The sequence below is a fragment of the Thamnophis sirtalis genome, unplaced genomic scaffold (genome assembly GCF_051295495.1).
Source record: "Thamnophis sirtalis isolate CommonGarterSnake01/CBP01778 unplaced genomic scaffold, rThaSir2_p1.2 scaffold_5, whole genome shotgun sequence".
In the NCBI taxonomy this organism is placed as follows: domain Eukaryota; kingdom Metazoa; phylum Chordata; class Lepidosauria; order Squamata; family Natricidae; genus Thamnophis; species Thamnophis sirtalis.
In genome coordinates, this window is record NW_028261385.1 from 6958558 (window position 1) to 6975893 (window position 17336).

The 17336-nt window shown below is 44.5% G+C and overlaps 1 protein-coding gene across 1 annotated transcript in view; it reads left to right on the forward strand.

Moving 5' to 3' along the window:
• Positions 1 to 17336, forward strand: part of PIK3C3 (phosphatidylinositol 3-kinase catalytic subunit type 3) — a 137480-nt gene that overhangs the window by 26095 nt on the left and 94049 nt on the right. Inside the window, 6 exon segments of the mRNA XM_087715273.1 lie at positions 2135 to 2152; positions 2154 to 2240; positions 4091 to 4183; positions 9719 to 9904; positions 11749 to 11903; positions 15339 to 15429. Coding sequence (XP_087571399.1) covers positions 2135 to 2152; positions 2154 to 2240; positions 4091 to 4183; positions 9719 to 9904; positions 11749 to 11903; positions 15339 to 15429 — 630 coding nt within the window.

Here is a 17336-nt window from a genome sequence, read left to right on the forward strand (position 1 = left end):
ATATATCTCTATATCTCTATATCTCTATATCTATCTATCTATCTATCTATCTATCTATCTATCTATCTATCTATCTATCTATCTATCTATCTATCATCTATTTCTATCTCTGTCTCTCTATATATCTATCTCTATCTCTATCTCTATATATCTCTCTATCTCTATCTATCTATCTATCTATCTATCTATCTATCTATCTATCTATCTATCTATCATCTATCTGTCTGTCTGTCTGTCTGTCTGTGTATATATGTGTGTATATATGTGTGAGTGTATGTATGTGTATACACACATACATACATACATACATACATACATACATACATACATACATACATACATACATAACACACAAATATCTCTGGTAAAAGAAATTCATTTTTCACATTGTTCTTCCTCTGTGCTGTTGGCTTTGCTTTCTCTTTCTAGCCTTTTTCTCTTTTCTACCTTATCCATTATTTTTGATAGTTTTTAATCTTTCTAGGTTTTTTAAAAACTAATACAGTTATCTTTTAAAAGTATCAAGCACGATCTCTTTTTCTTTCTTTCACATCCAAAATGCCTTTTTCTTTTTCAAAATGCAATTGATTTTGGTTCACCTTCTTCATTATTACGCATCTTTTATTTATTGGTGTAGTTAGACATTATTTTGAGATTATTATTGCAAGCAAGACTGTGTGAAATCATGTCAAATGTACGGGAGGAACATTGGGGAGGGAAGGATAAATTTCTGTTGTGCCATTCTTGGCTTAAATGTTTCTTGACTACCATGAGTTGAACTTCTCCCTCCCTTCTTTACTCATTCACTATTCACTCATTCACTCACTCACTCACTCACTCACTCACTCACTCACTCACTCACTCATCACTCACTCACTCACCTGAAAGTAAAATCACATCTGAATCTCTACACGGTATTTTCTAATATAATTATAAAATTTATAAATTCCTTCCTCCCTCCCTCCCTCCTTCTTCTGCCCTTTGTTCCCCTTCTCCTTTCCCATTCTTTTCCTCCTCTCTCCCTACCCTATCATTTCAATTTCTTCCTCTCTCCCCTTTCCTTCCTTCCTCCCTCCCTCCCTCCTTCCTTTTCTTCTTTCTCATTCTTTTTATCCCTACCCTATCATTTCAACTTCATCCCCTTCCTTCCTTCCTTCCCCTTCTCTTTTCCAATTCTTTTTCCTCTACTCTCCCTATTCCTATCATTTCAATTTCCTCCCTCCCTCCCTCCGTCCCTTCCTTCTTTCTTCCTTGCTCCCTCCTTCCTCTTCTCCTTTCTCATTCTTTTTATCCCTACCCTATCATTTCAACTTCTTCCCCTCCTCCCCCTCCCTCCTCTTCCTCTTCTCCTTTCTCATTCTTTTATCTCTACCCTATCATTTCAACTTCTTCCCCTCCTTCCTTCCTCCCTCCCTCTCTCCCTCCCTCCTTCCTTCCCTTCTCCTTCCGATTATTTTTCCTCTACTCTCCCTATCCTATCATTCAATTTCCTCCCTCCGTCCTCCCTTCCTCCCTCCCTCTTCCTTTTCTCATTCTTTTTATCCCTACCCTATCATTTCAACTTCTTCCCCTCCTTCCTTCCTTCCTCCCTCCCTCCCTCCTCTCTTCTCCTTTCTCATTCTTTTATCTCTACCCTTTCATTCAACTTCTTCCCCTCCTTCCTTCCTTCCTTCCCTCCCTCTCTCCCTCCCTCCTTCCTTCCCCTTCTCCCTTTCCGATTATTTTCCTCTACTCTCCCTACCCTATCATTTCAATTTCCTCCCTCCCGTCCCTTCCTTCCTCCCTCCCTCCTTCCCTCTTCTCCTTTCTCATTCTTTTTAATCCCTACCCTATCATTTCAACTTCTTCCCCTCCTTCCTTCCTTCCTTCCTTTCCTTTCTCCCCTTCTCCTTTCCGATTAGTTTCCTCTCCCCTATCCTATTCATTTCAATTTCCCCTTCCGTCCCTTCCTTCCTTCTTTCCTTCCTCCCTCGTCTTCCCTGAACCGATTGAAGCCTCACCATTAATTTGTTCGTGGTCTTGCATAAAATTCTGGGTCTTCCCAGCTTCTGCCAGTTCAGAGCAGAGCACATTGTACACAGGTAATGGCAATTGATTTTGAAGCCGATCCGTTTTATAATTGTTATTTTCAAAGGAGAACTTGGTGGAAAGCAAAGCACCACAAGCTTGCCAGGAGCTTAAGAAGCGGCCCTTCAGATCATGACCTTAAACCCAATGCTACTACTCGAGATCAACTGAATGTAAGTCATGCCTTAAAAGGGTTGAATTATTTCTTTATTTATAGGGACGCAGTGGCTCAGTGGTTAAGACACTGAGCTTGTTGATCACAAAGGTCAGCGGTTCGTCGGTTCGAATCCCTAGCGCTGCATAACGGAGTGAGCTCCTGTTACTTGTCCCAGCTTCTGCCAACCTAGCAGTTTGAAAGCACGTAAAAATGCAAGTAGAAAAATAGGAACCACTTTGGTGGGAAGATAACAGCGTTCGTGCACCTTCAGCATTGATTCATGCCAACCACATGACAACAGAGATGTCTTCGGACAGCGCTGGCTCTTTGGCTTTGAAACGGAGATGAGCACTGCCCCCTAGAGTCGGGAACGACTAGCACAGATGTACGAGGGGACCCTTTACCTTATTCTTTATTTAATTTTGTCATGCTTATACAGAATTCAGAAGGAGAGGGTTTGAAGGGAACCTTGTAGGTCATCTAGTCCAACCCCAGCAGGAGACCCTATACCATTTCAGACATGTGGCTGTTCAGGCTCTCCTTGGAAGCCTCCAGTGATGGAGCACCCACGACTTCTGGTGGTGCTCCATCAGTGGGTGGCAAGCCGTTCCACTGACTATATTGTAGTTGGACCATGTGGGACACGGTCAGTCAGAAGTTGTCCCGCTGTACCTTAATCTAGAGGTAGTTTTATTCTTACAACCAAACCTACCTAATCACAGTAGGGCTTCATTCGTGTTCCTTTACAAATCTGGTTGGTAATCTCAGGCAGGGGTGGAATCCGGCCGGTTTAACAACCGGTCATTGAACGCTCGCTTTGCACACACCCTCCCAGATGTGTGCTGTGCGCATCTGTGCAGTTCAAAGAATACTCACCTTCCGGATTGCTACTTGGGAAGGAAAACAGTTGAGGCACGGCTACCCGCACGACTCAGCTGAGAAGATAAAAGTACCGTATTTTTCGGACTATAAGACGCACTGGTGTATAAGACACACCAAGATTTCAAAGAAGTAAGTAAAGAAAAAATAGTTTTTGTCCTCCCTGGCCCCCAGGAGCACTCTGCAGGCTTTAGCAGGGCTGGGAGTGGGGGAGGCAAAAACACCCCTGTTTATACGAAAAACAGGCATAAAATGGGGCGTTTTTGCCTTCTCCCAGCCCTTCCGAAGCCCACATTAGTGCTCCTGGGGCCTTGGGGAAGGCAAAAATGCATCCGTTTTTGTGAAAAACAGCCATTTTAGCAAATGGGATGTGAGGGCAGGGCTTCGCGAGGCCAAAAAAATGGCTGTATTTGGTGTATAAGACGCACGAACATGTCCACACTCTTTTAAGGGAGGGGGAAGGTGCGTCTTATACTCTGAAAAATACGGTAGGTAAAGCACAGGGCCAAGCGTGTGGGTCCACTTGCTCGTGGGAGTGAGCTTCCAGCTGATCGTCGGAGCAACCGGTTCGGGCAAACCAGTCTGAACTGATAGAATCCCACCCCTGATCTCAGGTCTTTAAAGGGGGCAAGTGGGAATGCTTTAGCAACTCTGGAGACACGCTTTCCTCCGGTTGTAGAAAGGAAGCAGTCATCTTCTTTTAACGACGCCATAATCCCTTGCGGGACGGACTCTGGGCAACTAATATGGAGCTGAGTTTTTTACTGGCCGGATGCCTTTCATGTTGCCAAAGAGGAGTTTTGTTCAGCAGATATATTCTCAGTGTGCTCAGAGAGAGAGAGAGAGAAATATCTGTCTCTACCTAGGATCGAACCCACAGCTTCCTGATTGTGAGGCGAGAGCTCCCCCTCTAGGCCACCACGCCACTCTGAAGCAGTCCATCAATATTTACTGTTTTGTGTTTTGTTTGTTTTGTCTTTGTTTAAGATAATCGTGAGTTACCCACCTACAAAGCAACTAACGTACGAAGAACAGGACTTGGTGTGGAAGTTTCGGTACTATCTCACCCATCAAGAAAAGGTAGGCGTGAAAGCTTAAAAGGGATAGCATGCTCTGACATTGCCATGACTTCTGCAATCATTCCTAACCTGAATATAGCAATAGCTCTTAGACTTATATACCACCTCACAGTGATTTTACAGCCCTCTCTAAGTGGTTTGCAGAGTCAGCTTGTTGCCCCCAACAATCTGGGTTCTCATTTGACCCAACTCGGAAGGTTGGAAGGCTGAGTCAACCTTGAGCCTGGTGAGAATCGAACTGCTGGCATTCAGCAGAATTAGCCTGCAATACCGCATTTCAACCACTGTAGCGCTATGGCTGATGATGGATGGATGGATGGATGGATGGATGGTTGGATGGAGGATGGATGAGCACTTAGACATATATACCGCTTCACAATGCTTTTACAGCCCTCTCTAAGTGGATTACAGAGTCAGCCTCTTGCCCACAACAATCTGGGTCCTCGTTTGACCCAACTCGGAAGGATGGAAGGCTGAGTCAACCTTGAGCCTGGTGAGAATCGAACTGCTGGCAGTCAGCAGAATTAGCCTGCAATACCGCATTTCAACCACTGTAGCATTATGGCTGATGATAGATGGATGGATGGATGGATGGATGGATGGATGGATGGATGGATGGAGGATGGATGGAGCACTTAGACATATATACCGCTTCACAATGCTTTTACAGCCCTCTCTAAGTGGATTACAGAGTCATCCTCTTGCCCCCAACAATCTGGGTCCTCGTTGGACCCAACTCGGAAGGATGGAAGGCTGAGTCAACCTTGAGCCTGGTGAGAATCGAACTGCTGGCATTCAGCAGAATTAGCCTGCAATACCGCATTTCAACCACTGTAGCACTATGGCTGATGATAGATAGATGGATGGATGGATGGATGGATGGATGGATGGATGGATGGATGGATGGAGGATGGATGGAGCACTTAGACATATATACCGCTTCACAATGCTTTTACAGCCCTCTCTAAGTGGATTACAGAGTCAGCCTCTTGCCCACAACAATCTGGGTCCTCGTTTGACCCAACTCGGAAGGATGGAAGGCTGAGTCAATTTGAGCCTGGTGAGAATCAAACTGCTGGCAGTCAGCAGAATTAGCCTGCAATACCGCATTTCAACCACTGTAGCACTATGGCTGATGATAGATGGATGGATGGATGGATAGATGGATAGATGGATAGATGGATAGATGGATAGATGAATGGATGGAGCACTTAGACATATATACCACTTCACAATGCTTTTACAGCCCTCTCTAAGCGGATTACAGAGTCAGCCTCTTGCCCCAACAATCTGGATCCTCATTTTACCAACCTTGGGAGGATGGAAGGCTGAGTCAACCTACAAGGAGGAGGAGGAGGAGGAGGAGACGAGGAGGAAGAGGAAGAATAGCAATAGCACTTAGACTTATATATCACTTCATAAAGCTTTATAGCCTCTTTAAATGGATTACAGAGTCAGCCTCTTGCCCCCAACAATCTGGCTGGTCATCTTACCCACTTAAGATGGATGGAAGGCTGAGTCAACCTACAAGGAGGAGGAGGAGGAGGAGGAGGAGGAGGAGGAGGAGGAGGAGGAGGAGGAGGAGGAGGAGGAGGAGGAGGAGGAGGAGGAGGAGGAGGAGGAGGAGGAATAGTAATAGCACTTAGACTTATATATCACTTCATAAAGCTTTATAGCCTCTTTAAATGGATTACAGAGTCAGCCTCTTGCCCCCAACAATCTGGCTGGTCATCTTACCCACTTAAGATGGATGGAAGGCTGAGTCAACCTACAAGGAGGAGGAGGAGGAGGAGGAGGAGGAGGAGGAGGAGGAGGAGGAGGAGGAGGAGGAGGAGGAGGAGGAGGAGGAGGAGGAGGAGGAGGAGGAGGAGGAGAAGGAGAAGGAGGAGGAGGAATAGCAATAACACTTAGACTTATATACTACTTCATAAAGCTTTATAGCCTCTCTAAGTGGATTACAGAGTCAGCCTTTTGCCCCCAACAATCTGGCTAGTCATTTTACCCACTTCAGATGGATGGAAGGCTGAGTCAACCTTGAGGCTGGTGAGATTTGATCTGCCAAATTGCAGGCAGCCGGCAGTCAGCAGAAGTAGACTGCAGTACTTCACTCTAACCACTGCGCCACCGCAGCTATAATTCCACATATTTGGACCCTGTGATTCCCAACAGGTTCGGAGGACTTAGAAGCCAGGAAACAAGAGACATTCTGGGAATTATATTTGAGGAGATGTAGGTGAGGAGGGTTTGAGAAGGTCCAGGCACACACTGGATTGTTGTTGTTTGTTTTCTTTTAAAGTCGCAAATGGGCAACGCTCATTCTTGATGTCTTGGCTTGAATTTCAATCTTGTGAAACGTTCCTGCCCTTAAAATGTGAGAGCAATAAATGGCTTTTATTAAATGAATTGACTAAAAGCATCATGCTCCAGCATGACGGTAATAGATCTGGAGCGCAGCAATTAACGGCTACCGCTAGATGGCAGGAAGAGGATTTTTATTTTTTAAAGTTACTCTGCAATAATATTTCTCTGCTAAAGATTTTCCTTCCTTCCTTCCTTCCTTCCTTCCTTCCCTCCTCCCTCCCTCCCTCCCTCCCTCTCTCCCTCTGTCCCTCTCTCTGTCCCTCCCTCCCCTTTTCTTTTTCCCCATCCTCCTTTTCTTCCCTCTCCCTTTTTCCCTCCCTCCACCTCCATTTCCCCCTTCTCCATTCCTTCCTTCCCCTTTCCTTTTTCCCTCCCTCCCTTCCTTCCCCTCCCTTTGCCTTCCTTCCTCCCTAACTTCCTTCCTTCCCCCTCCCTTTTTCCTCCCTCCCTCCTTCCCTTCCTTCCTTCCCCCTCCCTTTTTCCTCCCTCCATCCCTTCCTTTCTTCTCCCTCCCTTTTCCCCTCCCTGCCTCCCTTCCTTCTCCCTCCCTTTTTTCCTCCCTCCCTCCCTCCCTTCCTTTCTTCTCCCTCCCTTTTTCCCTCCCTGCCTCCCTTCCTTCCTTCCATTTTTAGACATATTTTTTTTGACATTTTAGACATTTTATTAGGATTTATAGGCCGCCCTATTCCCTGAGGGGACTCAGGGCGGCTTACAATCGCAGGGAAGGGGGTGCAATACCAAAAGACAAACAATATGTGAACAGAATAAAATAATAAAACACAACTTGCATTCAACAGTCAACACTCGGGCGGGTAAATTGGGAACCTATCCCCAGGCCTGATGGGAGAGCCAGGTCTTAAGGGCTGTGCGGAAGGTCTGGATGGTGGTGAGGGTACGGATCTCGACGGGGAGGTCGTTCCACAGGGTCGGAGCTGCAACAGAAAAGGCTCTCCTCCGTGTAGTCGCCAGTCGACATTGACTGGCAGATGGGATTCGGAGGAGGCCCAGTCTGTGCGATCTGATCGGTCGGAGGGAGGTAATCGGCAGAAGGCGGTCCCCTCCCTGTTTCCCTCCCTCCCTGCCTCCCTTCCTTCCTTCTCTCTCCCTTTTTCCCTCCCTCCCTGCCTCCCTCCCTTCCTTCCCCCTCCCTTTTTCCTCCCTCCCTCCCTCCCTTCCTTCTCCCTCCCTTTTTCCCTCCCTGCCTCCCTTCCTTCCTTCCCCTCCCTATTTCCTTCCTCCCTCCCTTCCTTTCTTCTCCCTCCCTTTTCCCCCTCCCTCCCTCTCTTCCTCAAATCCTTCCCTCTTAATCGTTCTTTACTCTGCAGCCTCCATGCCTGCTTCTCTTCCCCATTCTGAAAAGGGGACTTGAAACACCGATGAATATGGATTTCTTTATTTAAAACATTTATCTTCCCTTCCTTGTGCATCGCGTCCCCTGAGAATAGGCAAAATTAAAAATGCATCTGAATGCCACAAACAACATCAGTAGAGCAGCAAAAACAGGATTAAGAAAAAAAAAAGACCCTTATTCTCCCAGAGTAAGAGGGACTGCACTGCCGTTCAATGCTGTACAATTCCTGAGTGAATGAGATTGCATATATAGTGATCCTCGCTTAACGACCACTCGTTCAGCAACTGGTCAAACCTACAACAGTGTGGAAAGGTGGATATTTATGGCCAGGCTTCATAATTACAGTAGGTCAGTCCCAGATTCCTTTCAGTCTTCATTTATAAATTCCTCCTTCATCGGCTTCCTACAAGCAAAATCGATGGGGGAAACTGACTGGAGGTTTCAGAGGGCAACCGAGTGACGGTCTTGCTTAATGACCTGCTGCGATTCGCTTAACAACTGTACCTGGAAGTTCTCTCATGAAGCAGTATTGTCATGGGATGTTGCATGATAAGACCGTGTTACCTAAGTGGTGCCATCCGTGGTGCTCTCTGAGCTCGGTGGTTTTCTTGCGGGCATTTCATTACCCAACTAGGTAACATCATCAGTCCCGTCATGTGCTGATGATGTTGCCTAGTTGAGCAATGAAATGTCTGCAAGTAAATAACCAAGCTCAGAGAGCACAAATCCTCCTCTTCCTCCCCTCCTCCTCCTTGCAAACCTTACTCCCTTCTAGCACTGATAGTGTTACATAGTTGGGTTGTGAAACATCTGTAAGAAAGCAACCAAGCTCAGAGAGTACCAAGGATCCCATACTCATTGTCCTCCTCCTCATCATTTTCCTTCTTCTCCTCCTTCTTCTTCTCCTCCTCCTCTTCTTCATCCTCCTTCTCCTCCTCCTGCTCCTCCTTCTTCTCCTCCTCTTCTTCATTCTCCTCCTCCTGCTTCTCCTCCTCCTCTTCTTCATCCTCCTTCTCCTCCTCCTGCTCCTCCTTCTTCTCCTCCTCTTCTTAATTCTCCTCCTCCTGCTTCTCCTCCTCCTCTTCTTCATTCTCCTTCTCCTCCTCCTGCTCCTCCTCCTCTTCTTCATTCTCCTTCTCCTCCTCCTGCTCCTCCTTCTTCTCCTCCTTCTCCTCCTCTTCTTCATCCTCCTCCTCCTGCTCCTCCTCCTGCTCCTCCTCCTCCTCCTCTTCTTCATTCTCCTCCTGCTTCTCCTCCTGCTCCTCCTCCTCCTCCTCTTCTTCATTCTCCTCCTCCTGCTCCTCCTCCTGCTCCTCCTCCTTCTCCTCCTCTTCTTCTTCATTCTCCTCCTCCTCTTCCACCTCCTCTTCTTCCTTCTCCTCCTCCTTCTCCTCCTTCTCCTCCTCCTCTTCTTCCTCCTCCTTCTCCTCCTCCTGCTCCTCCTGCTTCTCCTCTTCCTCCTCTTCTATTCGTGTTCTTTCCAGTTCTTCAATCCATATAATTCTGCTATTAAAACACCTGTTTCGATTAATATATGTTTATATATATTTACCTAGTCGCCCATTGTTAAGCTGTAACCTTCCACTTTTGTTCATACTTTTGTACCTATTTAGTAGTAGTACAGTCATTCAAAATCTATTTTTCCAAATTCTTCATATCCATTTGTTAAAATGTCATCCTGATATCTATCACGCTGTTAAAATAATAATCCAACCTGTAGAGTTCTTCTGACACTCCATTAAAAGGAAAGTACCGTTTTCTTGCTTGATGTCACCTCTGTGCTCAGAAAAGGGACGTTGATAAGTTTCTGGTTTTTGATCCCAGGCCTTGACGAAATTCTTGAAGTGTGTCAACTGGGGTCTTCCTCAAGAAGCAAAACAAGCTCTGGAACTCCTGGGCAAATGGAAGCCGATGGATGTGGAGGACTCCCTGGAGCTCCTCTCCTCACAGTTCACTAACCCGACCGTCCGCCGCTACGCTGTGGCCAGATTGCAGCAAGCAGATGATGAGGTAAGAGAACGACAGAGTGGGAAGGGACCTTAGAGGTCTTCTACTCTGTCTGTCTATCCATCTGTCTCTCTGTCTATCTATATCTTTCTTTCATCTATCTATCTATCTATCTATCTATCTATCTATCTATCTATCTATCTATCTATCTATCATCTATTTATCTATCTGATCTATCTATCTTCTATCTTTCTTTCTTTCTTTCTTTCTTTCATCTATCAATTTTTGATCTATCAATCTCTTTTATCTATCTATCTATCTATCTTTCATCTATCTATCTGATCTATTGATCTATCTTTTATCTATCTTTCTTTTTTCTTTCTTTCTTTCATCTATCAATTTCTGATCTATCTTTTATCTATCTATCTATCTATCTATCTATCTATCTATCTATCTATCATCTATCTATCATCTATCTATCTATCTTTCTTTCTTTCTTTCATCTATCTCTGATCTATCTATCTTTTATCTATCTATCATCTATCTATCATCTATCTATCATCTATCTATCTATCTATCTATCTATCTATCTATCTATCTATCTATCTATCATCTACCTATCTATCTATCTTTCTTTCTTTCTTTCATCTATCTCTGATCTATCTATCTATCTTTTATCTATCTATCATCTATCTATCATCTATCTATCTATCTATCTATCTATCTATCTATCTATCTATCTTTCATCTATCTATCTGATCTATTGATTTATCTTTTATCTATCTATCTTATCTATCTATCTATCTATCTATCTATCTATCTATCTATCTATCTATCATCTATCTATCATCTATCTATCTTTCTTTCTTTCTTTCTTTCATCTATCTCTGATCTATCTATCTATCTATCTTTTATCTATCTATCATCTATCTATCATCTATCTATCTATCTATCTATCTATCTATCTATCTATCTATCTATCTATCTTTCATCTATCTATCTCTGATCTATTGATTTATCTTTTATCTATCTATCTTATCTATCTGTCTGTCTGTCTATCTATCTATCTATCTATCTATCATCTATCTATCTATCTATCTATCTATCTATCTATCTATCTATCTATCTATCTATCTACAGTGTCTGTCTGTCTGTCTGTCGGTCGGTCGGTCGGTCGGTCGGTCGGTCTGTCTGTCTATCTATCTATCTATCTATCTATCTATCTATCTATCTATCTATCTATCTATCTATCTATCTATCTATCTATCTATCTATCTATCTATCTATCTATCTATCTATCTCCCTCTTCAACAATCCATCTGTATAAAACCACAATAAAATTGCAATTAAAAAAAATCTTCACTGCAGGTACTCTAGAGTTGGGCAAATAAACATTATGATGTTGTTAGCTGTCCAGAGTCTTGCTGAAATGGGTGACAAACAAAAATAAACTATTAATGAATGAAAGCCATGATTTTTTTGAACTTTCCTCCATCAACAAAGCAGTGGAGAAGTGAAAACGAAAAACAGAATAACAGGGTTAGAAGTTATATCCTGGAGGTCATCTAGTCCAACCCGCTACTCAGGCAGAAAAACCCTCTACCATTTCAGACAAATGGTTTGCAATCTCTTCTTTAAAAACCTCAGGAGTCGGCTTCATGATTCATGGGAAGCCTAGGTCAGAATACAGTCCTCTCTTCAATTTATGGCAGGCATAATGATGACGACGATGATGATGATGATTGCCACTATTGTTATTATGGGATAGTTCCCCTTCCAGGCTGCTTCCTCTTTTTGTCTTCCCCCTTCCTGGCCCCCCTCAACCCTTTCTGTCCCCTTCCTCAATGTAAAAAAAAAAAATCAACTTCCCAGATCAAATTTCCCTCCTTCCCACGTTTTCTCCCCAGGATCTGCTGATGTATTTGCTGCAGCTGGTCCAAGCTCTGAAATATGAAAATTTTGACGACATCAAGAGTGGGTTGGAGCCCACAAAGAAGGAAACTCAAGGATCCGTGTCGGAGAGCATGGCCGCGTCTGGAGTCACTGCGCCTGAAATAGAGAGGTAGGTGGAAGAGTTGCTGAACCTGAAGCAATTTTATAGGTAGACCCAGGGGTGAAATCAGGGGTGAAATCCAGCAGGTTCTGACCAGTTATGGAGAACCAGTAGCAGAAATTCTGAGTATTTCAGAATATCTCTGAGTATTTCAGAGAACTGGTAAGACCTGCAGTAACAGAGCCAGAACTCCACAAACACCCACCAGTATTTATAGAGGGACGGCAGCTCCGATCACACTTTGCTCGCACAGGCACGAGGCCGAAGGCACCAGCCTGAGGATGACGAGTGTGACCTCGTCGAAACGTCGCCAAGATACTCTCAATCTTACATGTAAAAAGACCCAAATGCAACAAGACCAGCATACCTACATCCGTGAAAATCTAGGAAAACAAATGTGTGTGTGTGTGTGTGCGTGCGCGCGCGTGCTGGTCTTGTTGTATTCGGGTCTTTTCCCATGTAAGATTGAGATTGTCTTGGCAACGTTTCGGCGAGGTCTCACTCGCCATCTTCAGGCTGGGTTTTGGGCTTAAAGCGTGGTCAGAGCTGCCGTCTTTCTATAAATCTTGGTGGGGTGTGTGTGGAGTGCTGGCTTTGTTTCAGTAAGTGGATTGATTGGCTGTGTGGTTGTATCATGATTAGTAGATTGGTGCTGATTGGTGCTGGCTGTGTGTCCGTTGTTGTTTCGTGTTGTAATGGCCTGGGTGGTGGGTGAGGCTCGTTTGCTGACTATAGCTGGTTTCCAGATGTCTGGTAGGCGGGAGGTATCATCACATTTATTCATGTTGTGGGAGTGTTTATTTCGATAGCTTCCATAATTATTCTCTTGTTGAAGTGTTCTGTTTTGGAGATTAACCTGGTTCCTTCAAAATTAATTTCATGTCCTGTAGCTTTAAGGTGCTGGAAAAGGGAGGAAGTTTTTTTCTTTTTTTTCTTACTGCGTTCTTGTGTTCTGCGATGCGTGCATTTATTCTCCTGTTCGTTTGTCCTATGTATGTGGCAGGGAAGATTTCGCATGGTATTTCGTAGACTCCTTGGTTTTCTAGCTGGATTTTGTCTTTGGGGTTTCTTAAGATGTTGGCTGTTTTTTGGTCAGTGTTGAAGGCTGTCTTGATATTGTGTTTGTGGAGAATTTTGCTGATTTTATCTGTGGTGCCTTCGATGTAAGGGAGGAGGGCGATGCCGTTGTCCTTTTCTGTGTTTCGGTTCTTGGGGGGGGGGGAGTCTCCCTTTGGATTAGGTTGGTAATTATTTTCCTTTGGAATCCATTAGAGATTAATACTTTTGTGAGAGTGTGTAATTCAGTTTTCAAGTGGTCTTTGTCGGCTAGGCGTTTGGTTCTGGAGATGAGGGTCTTGGCTACAGAGTTGATCTGTGCAGGGTGGTGATGGGATTGTGCATTTAAGTAACGGTTGGTGTGTGTGTTTTTTTCCAATAGATGGTGTGTGCTAGGGAGCCATTGGTTTTTTTGTAGATTAAGACATCCGGAAAGGGAAGTTGGTTGTTAGCTTTAATTTCCATAGTAAATTGTATTTTGGGGTGTAGGCTGTTGAGATGTGTGAGGAAGTTGTCCAGTTTTTTTCCTTCCCATGTGGCCAAATTACGAAAGTGTCATCTACATATCTAAACCAGAGTTTGAGTTTGTGTTCAGATTTATCTAAGGCGTTGGTTTCAAAATGTTCCATGTATAAGTTTGCGATGACGGGTGAGAGGGGTGATCCCATGGGTGCTCCTTCTATCTGTTTGTATCTTTGTCCATTGTGGATGAAGTATGTGTTGGTTACCAGTGTTTCCCAACCTTGGGAACTTGAAGATGTCCGGACTTCAACTCCCAGAATTCCCCAGCCAGCATTCGCTGGCTGGGGAATTCTGGGAGTTGAAGTCCAGACATCTTCAAGTTGCCAAGGTTGGGAAACCCTGGGTTAGGCAGTGGTTGGTCACGTCCAGGATGTGTTTAGTGGGGGGTTGTGTTTGTTCTGCTTCTTTTATAGGCACTTGGGTGAAGAGGGATATGACATCGAAACTCACGAGTAGGACGCTGGGTTGTAGGTTTTGTTCCTTTATTGTTTCTATGAAGCAGAGTGAGTTTTGTACGTGTGAGGTGATGGATTCTGCGAAAGGTTGGAGTTGTTTGGCGAGGAATTTGGCAAGATTCTGTAGAGGTGAGCCTATGGAGCTGATTACGGGTCTGAGTGGTGTTCCTTCTTTGTGTATGAGTCAGAGCCTGAAATATTCTTGCAATGCCAAGACAAGAAATCCATTTTGAAGTATTCTTTGACAACTCCAGTAAAAATCAAATCCTATCAAACCCTCCAATAGACCGATTAGATCCCACAGATTAGGCCTCCTCCGAATTCCATCCGCCGGCCAGTGCCGACTGGCGACCAACCGGAGGAGAGCCTTCTCTGTGGCTGCTCCGACCCTCTGGAACGAGCTCCCCGTGGAGATTCGAACCCTCACCACCCTCCAGGCCTTCCGCAAAGCCCTTAAAACCTGGCTGTTCCGACAGGCCTGGGGCTAAAGAGTTTTTGCCCCCCTTCTTGAATGGTATGGTTGTTGTGTGTTTTTAAATTTTGTATTGTTACGTCTTGTCTTTTTTATCCCCCTGTCTGTACCTCCTTCCCTGATTGAATTGCGAGCCGCCCTGAGTCCCCTTCGGGGAAAAGGGCCGTGACCCGTCAAAAGCGCGGACGACAAAAGCGCGATCGACAAAATCGCGCCTTTGACGTCATCACAGCGCGACGAAAAAGATCGAAAAATTCAAATAAAAATTAATAAAAATTAAATTAAAGCAAGCCGATTCACATAAAGGTAAGGGTTAGGGTTAGGGTTAGGGTTAGGGTAAGGGTAAGGGTTAGGGTTAGCTTTAGAGCGTTAGCGTTAGCGTTAGGGTTAGGATAAGGGTTACCGTTCCGTTTTTCGTTACTTTAACGGTTAGGTTTAGGGTTAGGTTTAGGGTTAGGTTAAGAGTTAGGGTTAGGGTTAGGTTTAGGGTTAGGTTTGGGGGGGTTAGGGGAAGGTTTTAGCTTTATTTTTACATTTTTTCGATCTTTTTCGTCGCGCTGTGATGACGTCACAGCGCGCTTTTGTCGAGCGCGATTTTGTCCTACGCGCTTTTGTGGTGGAACCAAAAGGGCGGCATATAAATGTAATAAATCCAATCCAATCCAATCTATTTTCTGACGAATTAAAGTCAATATATTAAATTAATTTATAACAATATCTTTTTTTAAAAAAATATTTAGTTCAGGTCAACTCAGCTCAATAGGGGATCTCTTGCTCGAGCAAGGGGCTAGACTAGAAGACCTCCAAAGTCCCCTCCCCACTGTGTTATCCTATGTTTTCGTTTCTTAAAGCATTGAGGAACCCATTTAATTTTTTTCCCCCCAGAATATTGTACATCGAAATTTTCTCTCTCTTGTTTTCTTTTGCTCTTCTCCTCAGCTCACAGATCATCACGAGCCCCCTGCCCCTCATTTCTTCCCCGCTACCAACGGCCAAAACGAAAGAATCGGCTGAGAATGAAAACCTTGAGGTGAGAAGAGAACCGAGAATTGATATCAAGTTTCAAAGGATAAACTTTGGAAATGGGCAAAAATCTCTTCCTTTTTCTGCCAACATGGATGTAGGTATCTAGATCCGGGTATATCTTCTCACCTAGGCTTCCCCAAGACCACGAAGCCGGCTCCTCGTCCCGATAAAACCCCTTTTTATTTAGTTTGAAGTGAATTCCACTCCAGCAAAGTTCCAGCAAAAAAACAGTCTTTCAAGATAGTTCACAATTACTGACCTTTATGAGGCTTGGAGAGCTGCCAGGCTGATATCTTCCAAACGCCATCCTGTAGCAGCAATCACTTGGCAAGAAGTCAGGAACAGATCTTCACCTGAATGAATGGAACTCATTGTGTCCTGCAAACTTCCTTCCCCTTTCGCTGCTCTTTATTCCCTATGGGAGGGGCCATTCATTGTCCACCTGTGGCCTTACTCCTGAGTCGACCCTTAGTTGTTGGCTTCCCCCCGGCAGCTCTGCGCATGCGCACACTGGGAACAGGCTCCAGCTGTTCTTCTGCCCCAACTCATGTCTGACTCTGAAGGCAGCTGATAACTGTCAGACGGCCCTGGCCCCTTCTCTGCCTCTGATGAAGAGCCCTCATCAGAGCCTTCCCCAGACTCCAGGGCTGGCCCATGTTCCTCCCCAACCTCCTCACTGTCCGAATCTGCCTCCAGCTCTGCTGTCTGTTGGGGGACCAAAACAGTATATGTTGAAAAAAGATCAAAATGATTGCCACAATCATGCAATTGAAGTCGGGCCTTTTTTAAAAAAATCAGCCTTATTAGTGTGATTGAACTGATTGCAAGATTGTCACTTCTAGGACAACAAGCAATGGGTGGAAACTATTCAAGGAGAGAAGCAGCTTAAAACTAAGACGAAATTCCCTGACAGTGAGAACAATTAATCAGTGGAACAGTTTGCCTCCAGAAGTTGTCAATGCTCCAACATTGGAAGTTTTAAAGAAGATGTTGGATAACCATTTGTCTGAAGTGGTATAGGTTTTTCTGCCTGAGCAGGGGGTTGGACTAGATGACCTCCAGGGTGTACCTTCCAACACAGCTGTTCCATTATTTGTTTTAACTTCTCCACTGCTTTGTTGATGGAGGAAAGCAGAATGGATGGATGGATGGATGAATAGATAGATACTGTACATAGAGTAGGTAGGCAGAGGGGCAGAAAGACAGATAGATGATGGATGGATGGATGGATGGATGGATGGATGGATGAATAGATAGATACTATACATAGAGTAGGTAGGCAGAGGGGCAGACAGACAGATAGATGATGGATGGATGGATGGATGGATGGATGGATGGATGGATGGATGGATGGATAGGGTAGGGTAGGTAGGTAGGCAGGTAAGTGGGTGGGTGGATGGATGGATAGATGGATATATAGATACAGAGTGGATAGGTAGAGAGATGATAGATAAGATGATAGATAGATAGATAGATAGATAGATAGATAGATAGATAATAGATAGATAGATAGATAGATAGATAGATAGATAGATAGATGATAGATGATAGATAGATAGATAGATAGGCAGGCAGGCAGGCAGGCAGACAGACAGACAGACAGACAGACAGACAGACAGACATGCTGTCAGCACTCCTCCATTAGATAATTAGGAAAGGAAACCCACGAGACTCCATTGATAGAAATCAAATGTACTTTTACTAATTATAAATGATCAGAAGCGTAGCAAAGCGAAGACTGATTATTTAGGCGCGAAAGCAAATGATATATAGAATAACCCATTCCCCACCCCTTGGCATCCCAGTTACAGTCCAATCATAATTCTCCCAAGTGTCAGGTGCGAGATAACTTCGAAAGGCATCACCAAGATGGAATGTCGGTGCCGTTGGCCTTGGCGGGAAACCTCCTCT